Below are 16737 nucleotides of genomic sequence, written 5' to 3' on the forward strand. Positions count from 1 at the left end.
GTTTTCGAATTCCCAGCTGTCCTTCTAGCGTAATCGAGAGGTAAGTTGTCGTTTTAAAATTGTTTCTAGCTTAAATGTGGTCCCAACTAACTGTACAAAGCACGCATCCTTTTAATACTGAGGTCTTTCAGAAAATAAGATGTTCTGTTCGCTTTGTCGCGAATTCGCGACACTCGGCATTCAGTGATTTGCAATTCGCAGTTTGGCTAATCTAAAACAAAAAAATATTTCTGGCTTACCACTTAGTTTCAATGAGCCATACTTTATATATTGTAGGTCATGGAAGCTCGCTCCTTCTATGGGAAGAAGAAAATTCCGTGTAGGACGCGTTTACCACCCGAAGACGGAAGCGACGACAGCTGGCTAAGTGACACTGACAATGAGGATGCGGACTACAACCCTCCCCAACAGTTCAACGCACCCCCCGATCATGACACAAGCGAAGAAAGTGAAGAAGAACAAGAATCGGTGCCAGCTTCCTCGAAAGGAGTGAATCGGCCAGTGCACTGGTCAAAAACATCTTCATCTCTGAGTAATGATGTTCCTCAGTGGAAAGGCGCTGCGCATGAGAGCGAGGCCGTCAGGTCCCCAATCGAGTACTTCCAGGGATTCTTCGACGACAACGTGTTCAATCTAATTGTGCAGCAGAGCAATCTTTATGCCGTACAGCAAAACCCGAATAAGCCTCTAGCCTTGTCCCGGGTGGAACTTGAGCCGTTTCTAGGCTGCACTGTCTACATGTCGATCTTCCAGCTACCACGATCTCGTTTGTACTGGTCAGCTGAATGCAGACTACCAGTTGTGGCCGATATTATGACGCGCGACAGGTGGGAGGAGATCAAATCCTCGCTGCACTTCAACGACAACCTCAGCATGCCACCAGCCGACAGCTCCCCGAAGGATAGACTGTTCAAGATTCGCCCGCTTCTCGAGATGCTGCTCCCGAAGTTCGAGGAGATTCCTCAGGAACAATGCCTCTGTGTGGACGAACAGATGGTTCCCTTCAAAGGGCACTCCAGCATCAAGCAATACCTCCCCAAGAAGCCTCACAAGTGGGGTTACAAAATATTCATTCTTTGTGACTCCAGGGGTGTTGTACACTCTTTTGACGTGTACACTGGCCACATCGATCAAGTACCGGGTTTTCCTGACATCGGGGCAAGTGGTAACATCGTCATAAAACTGGCTCAGTGCGTGCAGCCTCAACTGGGCCACCTTCTGTACTTTGACAACTGGTTCACGTCTCTTAAGCTTCTCGTGACTTTGGCACAAAGAGGCATATATGCCCTTGGTACTGTGCGTGCAAATCGACTACAGGGTTGCAAAATGGCCTCGGACACAGAACTCCGCAAGAGAGGACGAGGAAGTGCAGAAGAGTACGAGGCAGTGGTGGATAACCAGAAGGTGATCGTTGTCAAGTGGTACGACAACCGATCGGTGACCACCGCAAGTACCTTTGCCGGTGCACAACCCGTCTCCACTGTCATGAGGTGGGATAGGCGTGAAAAGAAGTCTGTCCAGGTTGAGTGTCCTAGCGCAGTGGTTACGTACAACAAGTACATGGGAGGTGTTGATCTCCTTGATGCACTGATAGCATATTATCGGATCCAGTTGAGGTCAAAAAAATTTTACCTCAAGCTTTTTTTTCACTTTTTGGACATGGTGATTGTTGTGAGCTGGCTCCTCTACCGACGAGACTGTCAGTCACTGGGCGTTCCAAAGAATAAGCAGAGAGACCTGCTGAAATTCCGGCTTGGAATTGCGGAAGCCCTCTGCAAACAAGGAAAGGACCTCTCCTCAAAGAAGCGGGGACGACCGTCCGGCTCTCTTCAAGCTCAACTCGAAATGAAGAAGCGACGAGGACCCACGAGCCACATCCCCAACGAGGACGTCCGCACGGACAGCACAGGACATTGGCCGGTTGTCAAAGACACGAGACAGCGGTGCAAGAAACCTGGTTGCAAGGGACATACCAACGTAATGTGCAGCAAATGCAACGCACATCTTTGCCTCAACAAGAACACTAACTGCTTCTTTGATTTCCATCAGCCATAAAGTAGAAGCCAGGTGCTTTCTGCGCTGCTTGTTTGTTCTGGGAACGCAATAAGCAAAATTTTGTTCCACTCCTTTCGAGACTTTTTTTTACTACGCTAATATTATCGGTGAAGAAAATAAATTTTACTCAGATGGCGTGGTGAAATTATTGACTTCGTGGCCTGTTGTCGCGAATTCGCGACATACCTCTTTTAGCCAATTAGGGTACCCGTCACAATTCACAATGTTTGTATCTTTTTAAGAGCACCTTAAGCACCACATTCCCGCAAAAACATATCTTTTTAGTCGACTGAAAAATAAATTCGGCGTTAAAGGGTTAAACTGAAAGTAGTAAAACATTTTGGAACTTCTAATCTGTCGTTCGCGTAACCCACGTTTGAATTCAAGGTCTTCGTCTCGAAAATGTACAGCAGCCTAATTTTTTTTAATAATATCACGCGAGCGTCCACCGCCGGGACGGCCAGCGCTGTGCCCCGGAGAAATGCGGCGTCACTTGAGAGATTAGGCGCGTGCGCACAAAGCCCTTTCCGATGCGAGCGTCGTCGCTATTCAGTTGACCGCACACAGGACCTGTTCATGATCTGTTGGCATAGCTAACCGCCTTTTACCAAATATCTGAACAGCGCTTGCTTGGGTGATACTGCTCAGGCGTGGCATAAACCGCGCGTTATCTCGAGTTTAATTTACTTTCTTCTTTCATTTCATGTTTGCGTTTACTTTTGTGACCATCAAAAATGAGAAATACGGTGACGCGACAAACTGAATGCAACTATGCCTTAAACTATATACCGCAGACTATGCTACCAGCCATCAAAACCAATCCAGCGCCTTCATCCTGCCAAGTGGCATCGTGCTTCCCCTTGCAGTTGTTCCCAACGCGAAGGCCACGTGACACACTTCATCGATGGACTGGCCACGGTGGCTCGTAGCGTCGGCTGCGGTGCAACAAAAAGCGAAACGGATTATCAGGGTTTCCGCCTGGTGTTTTGTATTATCAACTGCGTTGTTGCTGTCGTCATCTAGCCTATGTAGCCGGGGAGTCCCACTTTTCTTTGACCAGCGGGCGCGCGCACATTTTTATGCCTTCTCGAGTGCCCATAAAAACACGGGAACGTGTTGTGAGAATGTCGATGGGCGGCCTGACGCAAAGCGATATAGTAGCAACAACACTCGGCACGCAGGCCGACGTCATTAGGATTGTGAACGCATTTCAAGAGGAGGGGCGTATCGGAGATGCACTTCGACATTGCAAGCGCCCTGCCCTCCTTTGCTACGGAGCAGGGGCTGCGTGCGATCAAAGAAATAGCCTAGCATACGACGCTCCCACCAGAAGGGGCTTTATGCGCACGCGCTTAATCTCTCCCGTGACGCCGCATTTTTTCGCGGCACAGCGCTGGCCCTTTTGGCGGTCGACGCTCGCTTGATATTATTAAAAAAATGGGACGCTATTTACGTTCCCCGATATATAGGTTCTTTAGTTACCTCTTGTAACAAGATCACGGCGAGATTTCGTAGACCTGAAATTTCAGTTCAGGAAAGCTAGCGGAATACTGAACTAAGTCTTTCGCTGTAAATGTAATCTTGAACTTTTTGTTTGATAACTTTTTCTGACAAATCACTTTGAACTTGTTCAGACTTAATACTCCTAATACTCCCGGGTTTGAATCCAAACATACTCCTTGTCCTGAAGTGTGTATCTGTGCGTGTGTGTGTAGGAGGGAGGATTGTTGATGGTGTGTGAGGGGCAGTTTAATAATGCCTCGTAGGCCGCCACTTGCTAACTGCTGTTCTAGTATCTCAGGAGAAAGTGGGATTTAGAACAGGTAAATTTAAAAGAAAAACAAAGTTTTGCCTAATAGCAGTTAAAGAATGATTACCATCGCGTAAGGACATTCTACGTCAACTGCATTCTTCTCTAGTTTGCGGTATTTGAATTAAAAATATTAAAACGTTTGCAATTTCCTGTAACGCCGAATTGGAGCGCAGCTCTTGAGGAGGAGGAGGGAAGGGTACGGGGGGGAGGGTATGCCCCTCTTCCCCCTCCCCTCCTCCTCTCCTGCTCCCCTCAAATTTGGCGGAAAATTTTCGCTAAATTTAACGGGAATTTTTCCGTTAAGTTTAGCCGAGAATTTTTGCGATGAATTTAGTGGGGTACTTTTTCCGCTAAATTTAACGGCGGATTTTTTTCGCTACTGTTTCCGCTAAAATTATCGAAGAAAAGTTATTGCCAGATTTTCCCGGTAAATTTTATTGCGGGAATTTGGAGAAATTTTTCCACTAAATTTAGCACGGAAATTTTCTCATAATGCAACGCCCGGTTAGCCCGCTTGCATTATTCTTAAAATGCAGCGCGTTGTTACGCCGACGGCGACGCCGCTCAAGCCGGAAACGGGCGACTAAGAGCTGAGCACTACAAATCTAGTTTTAGCGTGAGTTCACGTGATTGTAACAAATCAGGATGTTCATATTTGTGTCAGGTTAATGGCATTAGACAGTTTTAGTAGACCGTACGCTATAGCTTTGCGTACACAAGGAGATTCCGGGTCGTGAGTGCGCATGCGCAGAACGCAATAGAAGGGCTAGCGTATTGCGTACGCACGAAACGCTGGGGATTTTGCGCTGCTGGCTAGCGGGCCTTGCGGGACGCTCTCGAGAGATCTCGGACCCAACGAGAGGGCCAGTTTCAAGATGGCGGTTGCCTTGACTGGAGTAGCAAGGGCGACGTGGTGTTTTCGAAGTTCTGTGTTATGTGAAATTGCGTGGTGTTCAGCTCGGAGATTCTTTCTGCAGGGACCTACCGCGGTCGAATCAGATCGCCCTGCAGCTGAAGGAGTGCACAGTAAAAATGTTCGCCGCTCGCAGTGTGCGTCGACGCTGCGATCTGCTCAACGCTAAGCCTATTCCCATAGTTCATCGCCGACGGACGAACGACTCTAAACAAAAATGGCCGAAGTTCTCGCTATGCACTGGACATCAGGGTCATGAATTTCATTCCGCGATAGCGTTGATAAAAGGTGCCGTTTCCACGGGACGACTGACGGAGGCTCCGTGCAGTCTTGTACGCGTTACTAAAAAAAAGTAATCGATTACAATTACTATTACTCTTGGCTAAAAAGTATTCGATTAGATTACTTGATTACTCGACGGCAAAAGTAATTGGACATTACTTAAAGAAGTAATCTTTACTTTTCCGATTACTTTATTGTGTGAAGACACATCTTTAGCGCTCATTACAATGAACTACTTCCAACCTATATTTCACATTTGCACAAGTATTGAAGAAGAAAAACTGGTTCCCTCTTCGTGGTCGATGCACCTTCACAATGCGGACACTAGCATAGAATTCGTTTGAAGACGTTTAATGATTTGGACGTTCGCCAGTGTGTGTGTGTGGGAGGGGGGGGGGGGGGGGGGGAGCGGAGGGGGCTCTAGATCTTGTTAAGCTTGAGCAAGGGTTGTCGCTCAAAGTTTGCGTCGCTCATTTTATTATTCACATGTGGATGAGCTCGCATGTTATACAAAAGAGCAGCAGCTCCAGGATTTGAAACGGATCATTTGCAGTATCCATTAGCGGCAGAGATCGCCCCGACCACTTCTCAACTCGAAACATAGCTTGTCACAAAGCCCACGTAAGGGAAATGGGGAAATATTTCAACTGCCTTTGTTATATTTTGCATCCGCTTTAGGCATTCTTCGGTTCTGGTAGGGTGCCTTCATGTCTAGAGTGCCTTCATCATGAAGGCACTCTAGGTTCTGGTTCTCCTACGGGCTGCGAGTAGGTACCCTAAGCAGGATTTTTTTATTTATTTTTTTATTTCTATGTGTGTGTGCGTGACGGGGCTAGTTTGAACCAAGGACTCACAAAGCTACATTCTGCTTCCTCAAACTTCGCCCTAAATGGCCTTTGTCACGCACTGTGGCTTCCCTGGGCTTCCCACTCCCAGTCCCAGCTCGAAAAAAAAAATAAATAAATAAGCGGACATTTTACAGAAACTGTACATAGAAAGAGATTGACCTCGTTTCCTACAGCTCTGCAAAAATCTTTTTTTCCGTTCGATAAAAAAAAGCGTATTTTATTTTGGTCATTTCATAAAAAAAAGGCGTGTGCCCGGGGGGGGAGGGGGGGGGGGGGGGGTGTCCCGTGGACAAATTGTATCGGTTACAAGTAATTTTATTACTTTAAAAAGTAATCAGATTACTCTTCTGATTACTGCTTAATAAAAGTAATCAACTGATTACAAAATTACTCCAAAAAGTAATCGATTACAAGTAATTTGATTACTTGTAATGCGTACGGTACAAGTCTGGCTCCGTGATCGAATTTGGCTACGCACTCGTACCCGTAGCCTCTGTACCCCGCAGAAAAGCGCGCTTGACGAGGCAGCTGTGGCTTGGTTTAATCTGAAATAAAATGACTGGATACTTTTTCTTTTTCAATATTTCTTTGAAGGAGCATGGTTGCGCTATAAGTACGCGGAATTCTACGGCTCTAGCAAATTTAACCAAGATCATGCGCGGTGCTCACTCGAAAAAGTAACGCACAGCTAAATTTGGTCCGAGCAGGTCATTTTTAGAGGACGCTATACTATTGCATATTGCGTACGTAAGATCCAGCAACGCTATACTAAAACTGTCTATTAACTTCTACATTTACCCAGCTCGAATCGGTCATACCTCGCCTTTTTAGAGCGCAGCTCTTATGCGCCCGTTTCCGGCTGGAGCGGCGTCGCCGTCGCCGTCGGCGTAACCGCGCGTGGCATTATGACACGTTTCCCATAATGACGTCACGAGGGTCACGAGGGAGGAGGAGGAGGAGGAGGGAATCGTTTTCGCTAAATTTAGAGGAACAAAATAACCCCTCCCCCCCTCTTTCGATTTAGCGGCAAATTTCCCCGCTATATTTAGCGGAAGAAACTCCCCGCTAAAGTTAGCGGAAAACTTTCCCCGATAAATTCAGTGGAAATATTTCTCTGCCAAATTTAGCGAAAATAATTGCCAGCTATATTTAGCGGAAAAGGTCTCAGCTATATTTAGCGTAAAAAATTCCCCGCTGAATTTAGCAGGGAAGTATTGCCGCTAAATTTAGCAGGAAATTTTTTCCACTGAATTCAGCGGCAAATGTTGCGAAAATTTCCCGCTAATTGGGAGGGGAGGAGAGAGGTAAAGGAGAGGGGAGGAGTGGGAGGACGGGCATACCATCCTCTCCGTACCCTTCCCACCTCTTCCTCAAGAGCTGGGCTCTAATTAGGCATTACAGAAAGTTGTGTCTTTTTTTTATTATTTCCCTGGTTTGAGGATTTTACGCTTACCGATTCAAACTCCCGGGCTAAATGGAGTGCCCTTTTTGATATCAAGAAAATTACGATGGTGGATAACTGCCCTTAGCGAACAAGCCCTGAAAGGAAGAGTACACAGGAAGTTTAAGTATTTCTCATATTTCACCGAAATTTCCTAAAGAAGCAAAATTGTATGTATACAATTGTTTGCATTTTGCAGAGGATTTATGTACACTATCTCAATATTTAGCAACTTCACTTCCCGATGCAAATCACAGAACGGTAGATTAATAATATAGACCAACTTTTACTCCTCCCAACGTGGCTTGCGTGGTCTTCAGTTCAGTGCACTTCAGTTGTCCTTCTTTCTGCAAATTTGATTTATTTGGAATGCAAGTTTGGTGGCCACTCCCCAGTGATAACCACACCTGACTATAAAACCCTTTTAAAATTTACGTGCCGATTATTAAAACGTCGGAACCACAGCGCAATATCAGAACAACTGACAGCATGGACCATACAAGTAATCCAAAAAGATAGCCAACCTCGGAGCACGGCCAACGCTACGAGCCGACGAGCCAAATAAACAGCGTCGAAAATGTAACATCATTGCGCTTATCACTTTTTTCTATGAGTGGGTTATTGCCTTCTGATTCAACCCAACGCACAAGGTGTGCCATGATGTTGCGGATTTAGTGCGTCACTGTTCATAGATTCCAAGCTGCCGACAGAGGGCAATTGAAAGGGACCTATAAAGCGAGAGCGTGCGGCTTTTTTCGGACGAGCGCTTTACTGAGTGCATTCCAGGAAACTAATCTAGTTACGCGGGCAACTTGAAACAGTCTGCTCAAAGAACATGTCCTGCCTATTCTTTAGACGGTTTAAAGAATCACCTTCTGCACGGGTGGCTTGTGCAACGCTTTCTGTGTATGGCTATTGGCGATGTGCGCGACCAAAGGCGTCGCTGTGGTCGGCATTCGCTATTGACCAGACGTTCCTTATGAAGTCTTCATTTGAACTAACCTTGATTTCATCGACTGAAATTACAACAATATCACACTGCCAACTTTCGTGGTGTTGGTTGCGATGCGATGACTCCAAACTACCTCCGTGTTTTTTTGTTTGTTTTTTCACACCTGATCTAACTTGGTGGCAACTGATACTGATAGGTCGCCATGTCGACCTCTCAGTATCAGTTGCCTGGCCATGACGTCACGAGTTTTGATCCTGCAGGATCAAAACTCGCGACGTCACGGCCAGGGTCGTGACGTCACAGACAGTAGCCACAAGAGAGTGCCACCGAAACATATGGGCGCTAATAATCCGTTTCCCTTTTCGCTCCACCACATTCAATGCTACAATCAGTTTGAGCCAATCAAGCAACTCCAAAAGGGCATCGTCATGGCGCTTATTGCCTTTGTGCGTCTGATATCACAGTCTATTTTTGCGCCATTAAACACCTAATAATCAATCAATCAATCATATCACAGTCTAAAGTTTCAATCACGCCCAGTGAGAGCCCCGCCATCTTGTGCTTTCTTCGGTTTGTGATGTGTAGTTGCTGAGAGCGTACCGACGGAATCAGCGAGTGCTATGATGATCCGATTCTGCACGGCTTGAGGAGCTCCATAGGATCACACGCCGCAATTACTTTTGTGGTCGAAACGCGTTCGCAAAGCCATGGCGAACGCAGTTGCTTAAAGATTCAAAACGTATTCATGTGCATTTCATGATGACAATGGGTGGATCCGCTTTGCGGTTGCAATTCGAAGGCCAGTGTGAAGGGACCTTTAGAGTCTGCTTCAGAAGGAATGGTGTAAAACAATGTATAATAGGGAACAAGGGTTCTTTGCATTTTCGAGGCATGCAGAAAAGCGCGCGCACAGCTCTAATCAGCCCTCAAAGGGGTGCAAATTTCACACCCCAGTGACTCAACATTTTTTGAAGGAGTGATAAACACTCAAAACGTGCGTATGGGCCGTCGCTCAAAGCAGGAGGCTGGTCACACGCTCTTCGCAAACTCCAGTTTCCTCAGTGAGGCGCGTTTTCAGATAAGATCGAACAATCATGTCCGTAAAACTTTCTTTGAATTTCGATGAAAAAGAATATTTTGCTGGCTCCATGCCCTGAAGCATAAAAACAAACGTTCTCTTGAAAAAAAAACAGTTGACTTTGCGAAAAAAAGTTGTAAGCCCCCTCTCAGTCACGTGTGCGTTTTGCGTATCGCGCGATGTCGGCAATTCAACCGGCTTCCCCGAAAAAACTGTTCTGGCTACGGGTCTAGAAATATTTACTGACAAATTAGGCAAAGGAAGAACTGACGAAAAGTATTATTCGCCGAGCATTAGGGTCATTATTTGGAGACACAAAATTGCAAACGCGGCACAATGCGCAGTAACACTCTGGATTAAAGATATGTTTTCTCTGTATATATATATATAAGCTAAGGTCTTCAAACTTTTCCAGAGTATTTCCCTTTATATAGTTCATCTTTGTTTGAAATATTATTGTTCTGGATAGCGGGAGAAGTTTACAATAATTGCTCACACAGGGGCATTTAACTAAATATGTATTATTTTGAAAATCATTCTAAAAGAAGGCCAACATGAGTATACTTTAACTCTCCTAACTTAACGTTTATAATATGTACTAACAGAGTCTGCAAAAACATATTGTAATATTTGTGTGGCTTTGAATTTATAAAGCAAGAAATATAGCCAAATTGACGCTGACGCGGTTGCCATAAATGGAGCGTGCGCATGAACGGTCTTCACAATTTCATTATTATTCAAAAGCATAAAAATGCTACGGGGTTGTCCGGAAAAGACAAATTGACAGCATAGAGGTAAACGGTAGTTTTGAAGGAAAAATTACTAATACATGTTCGTGCAACCGACCCAAAGATGCCCTTGGGCCGGAGCGATCGAGAGGCGCCAGCCTGTAACGTGCTTCACGATGCCTGTTTCAGCAGTCGGCATGTACCGCCTCCGTCTACACGACGTAAAGGAAGCAACCGGAGCGACTTTGCAAACAGATCAGCCTACAACCTTGGCGGTAACATGATATAGGAGGTAGGACGCGGCAAAACCTCAACATGCGCTGCCTGTTAGCGCCAAGAGATCCGCCGCCATAAAAAACCGCACAACGGAACCAAAAAAAAACACAAACAGTAAAACAATTTTTGTTGCTGTATTTTGATATTTAAATTTACATATCCAGCTGTTGAGTATGCATATCGTTCACGGTAGTTTATTCTCAGTGTTAATAAAATTTGCAGATCTTAAGAAAAAATATTCTCGTAATTGCGGACATAATTGAATATGACTATTTTGCCCAGCTTTTCTAGCTGAAAAATTAGAAATTCGTGCTGATTGGTGCTTTAAAAATATTGTTTTTTTTTTATTGCACAAAAGTCGCGGTCCTTTCCCATATTTCAATCGCTGCATCTTATACAACAGTGCGACTGATATGTATTTTTTTAAGAAGTATACGCCCTGACTGTGCAGATTTTCCCTGTGGAGAATTTGCACGGTTGGGTCCATAAGTACTTATTCCGCCTATGATTCGTTAAGAACAATATTGAAAATGGCTCCTGCTTCAGATTATGTCGCGATTCTAATACTAATGGGCATACCACTGCACTCTCGTTGACCGTGCAAAAAACTGCAAGTAATACAAGGGTGCGACCCTTAGACCAGAAAATATTGCGTATATTATTCAACCGAAAGGCTCTTAGGCTGAACGTTACGGCAAAGCTAAGACCTATTGTTATCGTGCAAACAGAATCACATGTGTTATTCTATGATAAAATGTAGCATTGTCTGGTCAAGCAAAAAAGCAGTTGGCGAAAGTTGTTTTTTGATATATTCAAAAGGCGACTTTTTAAAATATAATAAAAAAACCAACCACCCGAGAACACAATGGAAGCGAGAACGTTTCGCAGTAGACTGCCTAAAATGCTTTCAGCATCCTATACAAGCGAGCTAACACTCACCAAGGTCTAGGACCTGTTGTTTACATTCAAGATGCAAAAACAAGCATTGTTCTTTTATTTTCAAACGTATATACTTACCGGCTGAAAAAGTATTTTATTATATTGAGAACCTTTAGTTAAAGTATAAGTAAACACAAAACAAGAAGGTCACAATGGACCCGACAACGTCATGGGGTAGACTGCATTTACGTCAATGCTTTGGACACTTTAGGTTTTCCAGCTGCTACTACGGATTTATTTTTTGTAAAACAATCATTTTTGCTATAATCATTGGTCATGTTTTGGCGCTTCATCTTGGAGCTTCCACGATGAAGGTAGTACTGGGCTGACAAAAGGAATATTTAGTTTTTAGTAATAGTGAATTAAATGCTGAACAAATCTTCTAAAATACATCGTAAAAAAATCTGCATGGCGAGTACAGCGAAGCTCGGATGTCATATAAATCCATCCAAAACGTTAATAACTCCACATAGAATACGACCAGTTTTTTTGTTTTTTTTCAGGGGATCCACGTTAACTCGAAAAGTTGCAGAACTCGAACCAATGCCTTGCACGAGACGCATATTAATGAATCATCCAATAGACACAGCACTTTAATTAGCGGCCTGACAAAAGAATAACTCACAAAATAAACCGAGACGTTAGACGAGAAACTTTATGGGTGTAGCAGTTAGCTCTTTTCATGACTCCACATACAACAAAAACCTAATTGTCAATATCAGAGAGCTTATCTGTGACTTAACCAGCAATACGCGCTTTCGTCGCATTCGTAAACTATCCGGGTTCAACGTTTCTTTATTGAGAATTGGCTATGGCATGGCGTCGGCAACCTTTTGCTGCAGGGGGTCAAATCCCTGCAAAACGGAGGCGGAGCCGGACCAGACGGAGACACTGAAACGGGGGGGGGGGGGGGGGGGCTAGCTCATAAGAATAAAAAATAAAAACAGTAATACACTCATAGTGATGTGGAAATATATTCTCTTGATACAGGCAGACTAACATAAGATTTTTTGAGTCACTTTTTCGGTAACATTTTGGTTGTTCTATATTGCCTGCCTCAATGCGAACATTGACATTAATACTGAACGGAAAGTCCTAAAACATTTTTTTTACCTTCTAATCTTTCGTTCCCGAAACCCACGTTTGAATTTAAGGTTTTTCCTTTTGAAAATGCACGTTCGCAGATTAATACGTTCCATAGTTAACTCTTCTATCAGGGTCACATACCGCGAGATTTCGTAGACTTAAGATATCAGTTCAGGAAAGCCAGCGGAATACTGAACTAAGTCGTTCGCTGGAAACGTACTGTTGACCTTTTTGTTTGTGAACTCTTTCTGACAAATATGTTTAACTTGTACAGACTTAATAGCTCCAATAAAGCCGGGTTTGCAGCCAAACATGCCCCTTGTCCTGATGTGTGTGTCTGTATTTCTCTGTGTGTGTAGGGGGGGGGGGGGTAATTTTTGGTGGTGTACGAGGCGCAGTATAATATTGCCTCGTAGGCCACCAGTTGCCAACCGCTCGTCTATGGTATCTCAAGTGAGTGTGGGATTTAGGAGATTTAAATTAAAAAAAACAAGGTTTTGCGTTATTGGAATCAAAGAACGATAATCACGGCTACGTCTACTGTTTTCTTGTTTGGTTAGCGGTATTCAAATAAAAATAAGTCTAGGTTTAGTGTGAGTTCAGGTGACTGTGAGAAATCAGGATGTTAATTTTTGTTGTGCGAGGTTAATTGAATTAACTCCAACATTTACCCAGCTCGAATCTGTCATACCGCGCCGTTTTTATTTTCCCCGTTAGTGTACATTAGGCCTACCGATTCCTTTACCAAAATGCTCGAATTGAAGAAATGCCCGGGCAAAATATAGTGCCCTTTTTGATAACAAGAAAATTATGAGAGTGGATAATTGCTCTTTTTCAGCAAGCCTCGAAAGGAAGAGTACAAAGCAGTTTTAAGGATTTCTCACATTTCACCGTAATGCTTTGAAGAAAAAAATGGGATGTCCACTGTTCTTTGCCTTTTGCATTAGATTTATCTAAACTATATAATTATTCAGCAACTGTACTTCTGGGAGCAAATCACAGAACGATAGATTAATAATATCAACCAACTTTTACACCTTCCAAGGTGGCTTGCAGGGTCTTCAGAGCGGTGCACTTCATTTGTCCTTCAATTTGTGAATTTGATTTAATTCGAATGCAAGTTTGGTGGCCCCTCTCTAGTGATTACCACACTTGACTGTAGAAACCTTCTGAAAATTTTGTGCCATTTATCAGAAGGTAAGAACCACAGCGGAATATCGGAACAACTGACAGCGTGGAAAGTGCAAATAATCCCAAAAGATAGACAACATCGGAGCGCGGCCAACGCTACGAGCCTACGAGCCAAATAAACAGCGTCGAAAGTACGACATCACATTGCCCATCAACTTTTTCTATGGGTAGGTTTTTGCCTTCTAATCCAACTCAACGCACAAAGTGTGCGATGATGTTGCAGTTTAGTTCGCCATAGAGCAGACATTCCACAGCTGCCGACAGAGGGCAATCTTTCAAAAGGGGTCGATAAAGCGGGAGTGTGCGGCTTTCTCCGACGAGCGCTTGACTGAGTGCATTCCAGGAAACTAATCTAGTCACGTGGGGCAACTTGAAACAGTCTGGTCGAGGGTCATGTCCGGCCCGATCTATAGAGAGTTCAAAGAATCGCCTTCTGTACGCTGGAACCTTGGTCCACTTGGCTGTGCAACGCGTTCTGTGCAATGTTATTGGCGATGTGCGGGACCAAAGGCGTCGCTGTGGTTGGCATTCGCGATTGGCCAAACGTTCACTATGACGTCTTCCTTTCAATTAATTTTGCTTTCATCGATAGAAATAAGAATAATATCACACTTCCAACCTTGATGGTAATGATTTAAAAAATGGATGACTGCTTTTTACACAGCCCATCAAACTTGTCCTTCGCAACTGATAGTGACAAGTCGCCAGAATTACAACTCGTGGCGTCACGGCAAGGCAAATCCTGGGCGGGATGTCACGAACAGGAGCCCCAAGAGGGCGCCACCAAAACACCTCGGCGCTAATACTCAATTTCATTTTAGCTCCACCGCAGCCGACACTTCAATTTTTCTAAACCAATAAATCAGCTCCAAAAGTGCGTCTTCGTGGCGCGTGTCTGATATCACAGTATAAACAAATTACGCCCAGTGAATGCACCGCGATTTTGCATCTCTTCTGTTTGTTATTGATTTAGTCGGTGATAGCGTATACCCTTACGAAATCAGCGACTGCCGCGAGGATGCGATTCTGCACGGCTTTAGCGGTTCCATAGCATCATGCGTCGCATTTGCACCTGCGGTCGAAACGCGTTCTCAAAGCGGTTGGGAACGCAGTTGCTTAAAAATTCAATACCCATTCACGTGCATTTGATGATGACAATGGGCGGATCCGCTTTGCGGTTCCGATTCGAATGGCAGTATGAAGGCACCTGTAAAGTCGGCTTCGGAAGGCCTGGTGTAAAACGATGTATAATAGGTGGCAACTTTTCTTTGCATTTTCGAGGAATGCAGGAAAGCTCGCGCAGAGCTTTAATCACTGCGCAACGTAGGACAGGGTACGCGTTCCCATACCTTCGATTGCATTCCCAAGAAGAGTTGTCCGGGTGATAACAGATACCACACGCGGGTTCACACGCCCATGACTCGGATTTTTTTTGACGGGATGAGAAATGCTGGAAACGTGTGTATGAGCCACCGCTCAAAGAAGGAGGTTGGTCGTACGCTCTTCGGTCAACTCAAGAAATCCTTAGCCATAGAAAACAAAACTAAAGAATGAGGGGCTATCTACCATGTCATCGTCAAGCAATAAACACAAATATTGGGATGGCGGTTTCCTTTCCAAAAGTGTAGATCCAGGGAGTGGCTTATGCTGTCTGGGTAGAACTCGTTAAATCTCTTGTTTCTCTTTCTCTATGTGTTTGGAAGTATATTTATGGCTATGCTCAAATCAATAAATTTCAGCATTTTGTTGTCTTCGTCCATTTCTTTATTGTTCCCCATCTCAGTGACTACAAACTGTCGATTTATTACCAGCTCGCATGCACTCTATTTCTGCTTACAACAAATTAGGAAAGTGGGAAAAATCAAGAGGTGGATATCATACCTTGGCAACACTCTCCCATGAGGGCACACACTCACCTTAGCCACCCTCACCGATCAGGCCTGAGGTGAGTGTGAGTGAGTTTGCAAGCCTCGACAACTCATGAGTTCGAGGTTGAGTGAGGGGCGTGAGTTCGGTGAGTTGATGAGTACGGTGAGTTTATCGATGAGTTCATGAGCTTAGTAAGGGGCGTGCGTTTTTGAGGTCCGTGAGTTTATGCGTTTGGCGAGACATGAAGTCCTCAACGGACCTCATGCCTCGACTGAATTCAGCCTTAATTTCGCGATAAAAAAGAACGAATATATGAATTACTCGAAGATTGAAAAAGAAAAGGAGGAACATTAAATAGTTGCAAGTCCAACAATGTGAATCTTTTTTTTTTGAGGGGGGGGGGGGGGGGGTAGGTGTAATTTTTGTTCAGCTCGCTCATCGTAATTAATCCCTGATGTGAGATTGGTTCGATGAAGGTTTGCGGGTGACGTCAAGGAAGGGTTGATAACAAGACCTCCCCGTACATTTCCAAGTAAGATGAGTCGATGCTCGCTCCGCGATGGCGTTGTTAGCTCGTACGCGGATATCTACTAGTGACGGGAAAGGAGGAAAAAACGCCGACGGATTTATCCGGCGACTTCGGCTCGGGCTCGCTTCGCGTGGTCGTTTGCTTCTGGTCGCTGCTTCGTGGCTTGGTGATGATTAAAAGGGATGGGATCTCCCGCTCGCATCGTCCGCTGCCGTTTAGATTGCGAGACACCGAAATGTGCGCGGCGTGTTGTTGTTTCGTGAATAAGGAAAACGGGCGCTACGCCGGTACGCCTGAAGGTTGAAGTTCCTACTTCGAGTGCGATCGTCTCGAGCGTGGTCGCTAATCCTGAAGCCAATATTATAATGAAAGCCGGCTTGGAACTGCTAAGATTCGCCGGCATACTTGTTTGATCAAGTTGTGGCCTGCAATTCTGTAAGTAAAAGTGCCCATAGACGTATTCATTCTTGAGTAGACCCAAATTTCCGGACTTCTTCGCAATGGGTCATAAAGCTGTTACATTCGTTTGCTAGGACATTAAAGTTAATTCGATTTTGACTGAGATACAAAAATGGCAGACGATAAGTTTCTAAACTCCGCTTAAATAGGTAGGAAAAATCTTTTTACTGTTACTTTATATTGGTGACGAAAAATTGTTGACTTCCCTAACCTGCTGTCCGACACCCCGTTAGTCGTTCAACACATGGCCATCGAAAAAAATAGTAGGGACATTGAAT

General features: G+C 44.6%; 1 protein-coding gene across 1 annotated transcript; it reads left to right on the forward strand.

The window, feature by feature from the left end:
* Positions 1-279: 279 nt before the first annotated feature.
* On the forward strand, positions 280-2055 carry LOC120845195 (piggyBac transposable element-derived protein 2-like). The gene has a single exon (XM_040217002.1). The coding sequence runs from the start codon at positions 280-282 to the stop codon at positions 2053-2055; it is 1776 nt and encodes a 591-aa protein (XP_040072936.1).
* The last annotated feature ends 14682 nt before the right edge of the window (positions 2056-16737 follow it).

The sequence above is a fragment of the Ixodes scapularis genome, unplaced genomic scaffold, assembly GCF_016920785.2.
Source record: "Ixodes scapularis isolate PalLabHiFi unplaced genomic scaffold, ASM1692078v2 PGA_scaffold10__122_contigs__length_95168666, whole genome shotgun sequence".
In the NCBI taxonomy this organism is placed as follows: Eukaryota; Metazoa; Arthropoda; class Arachnida; order Ixodida; family Ixodidae; genus Ixodes; species Ixodes scapularis.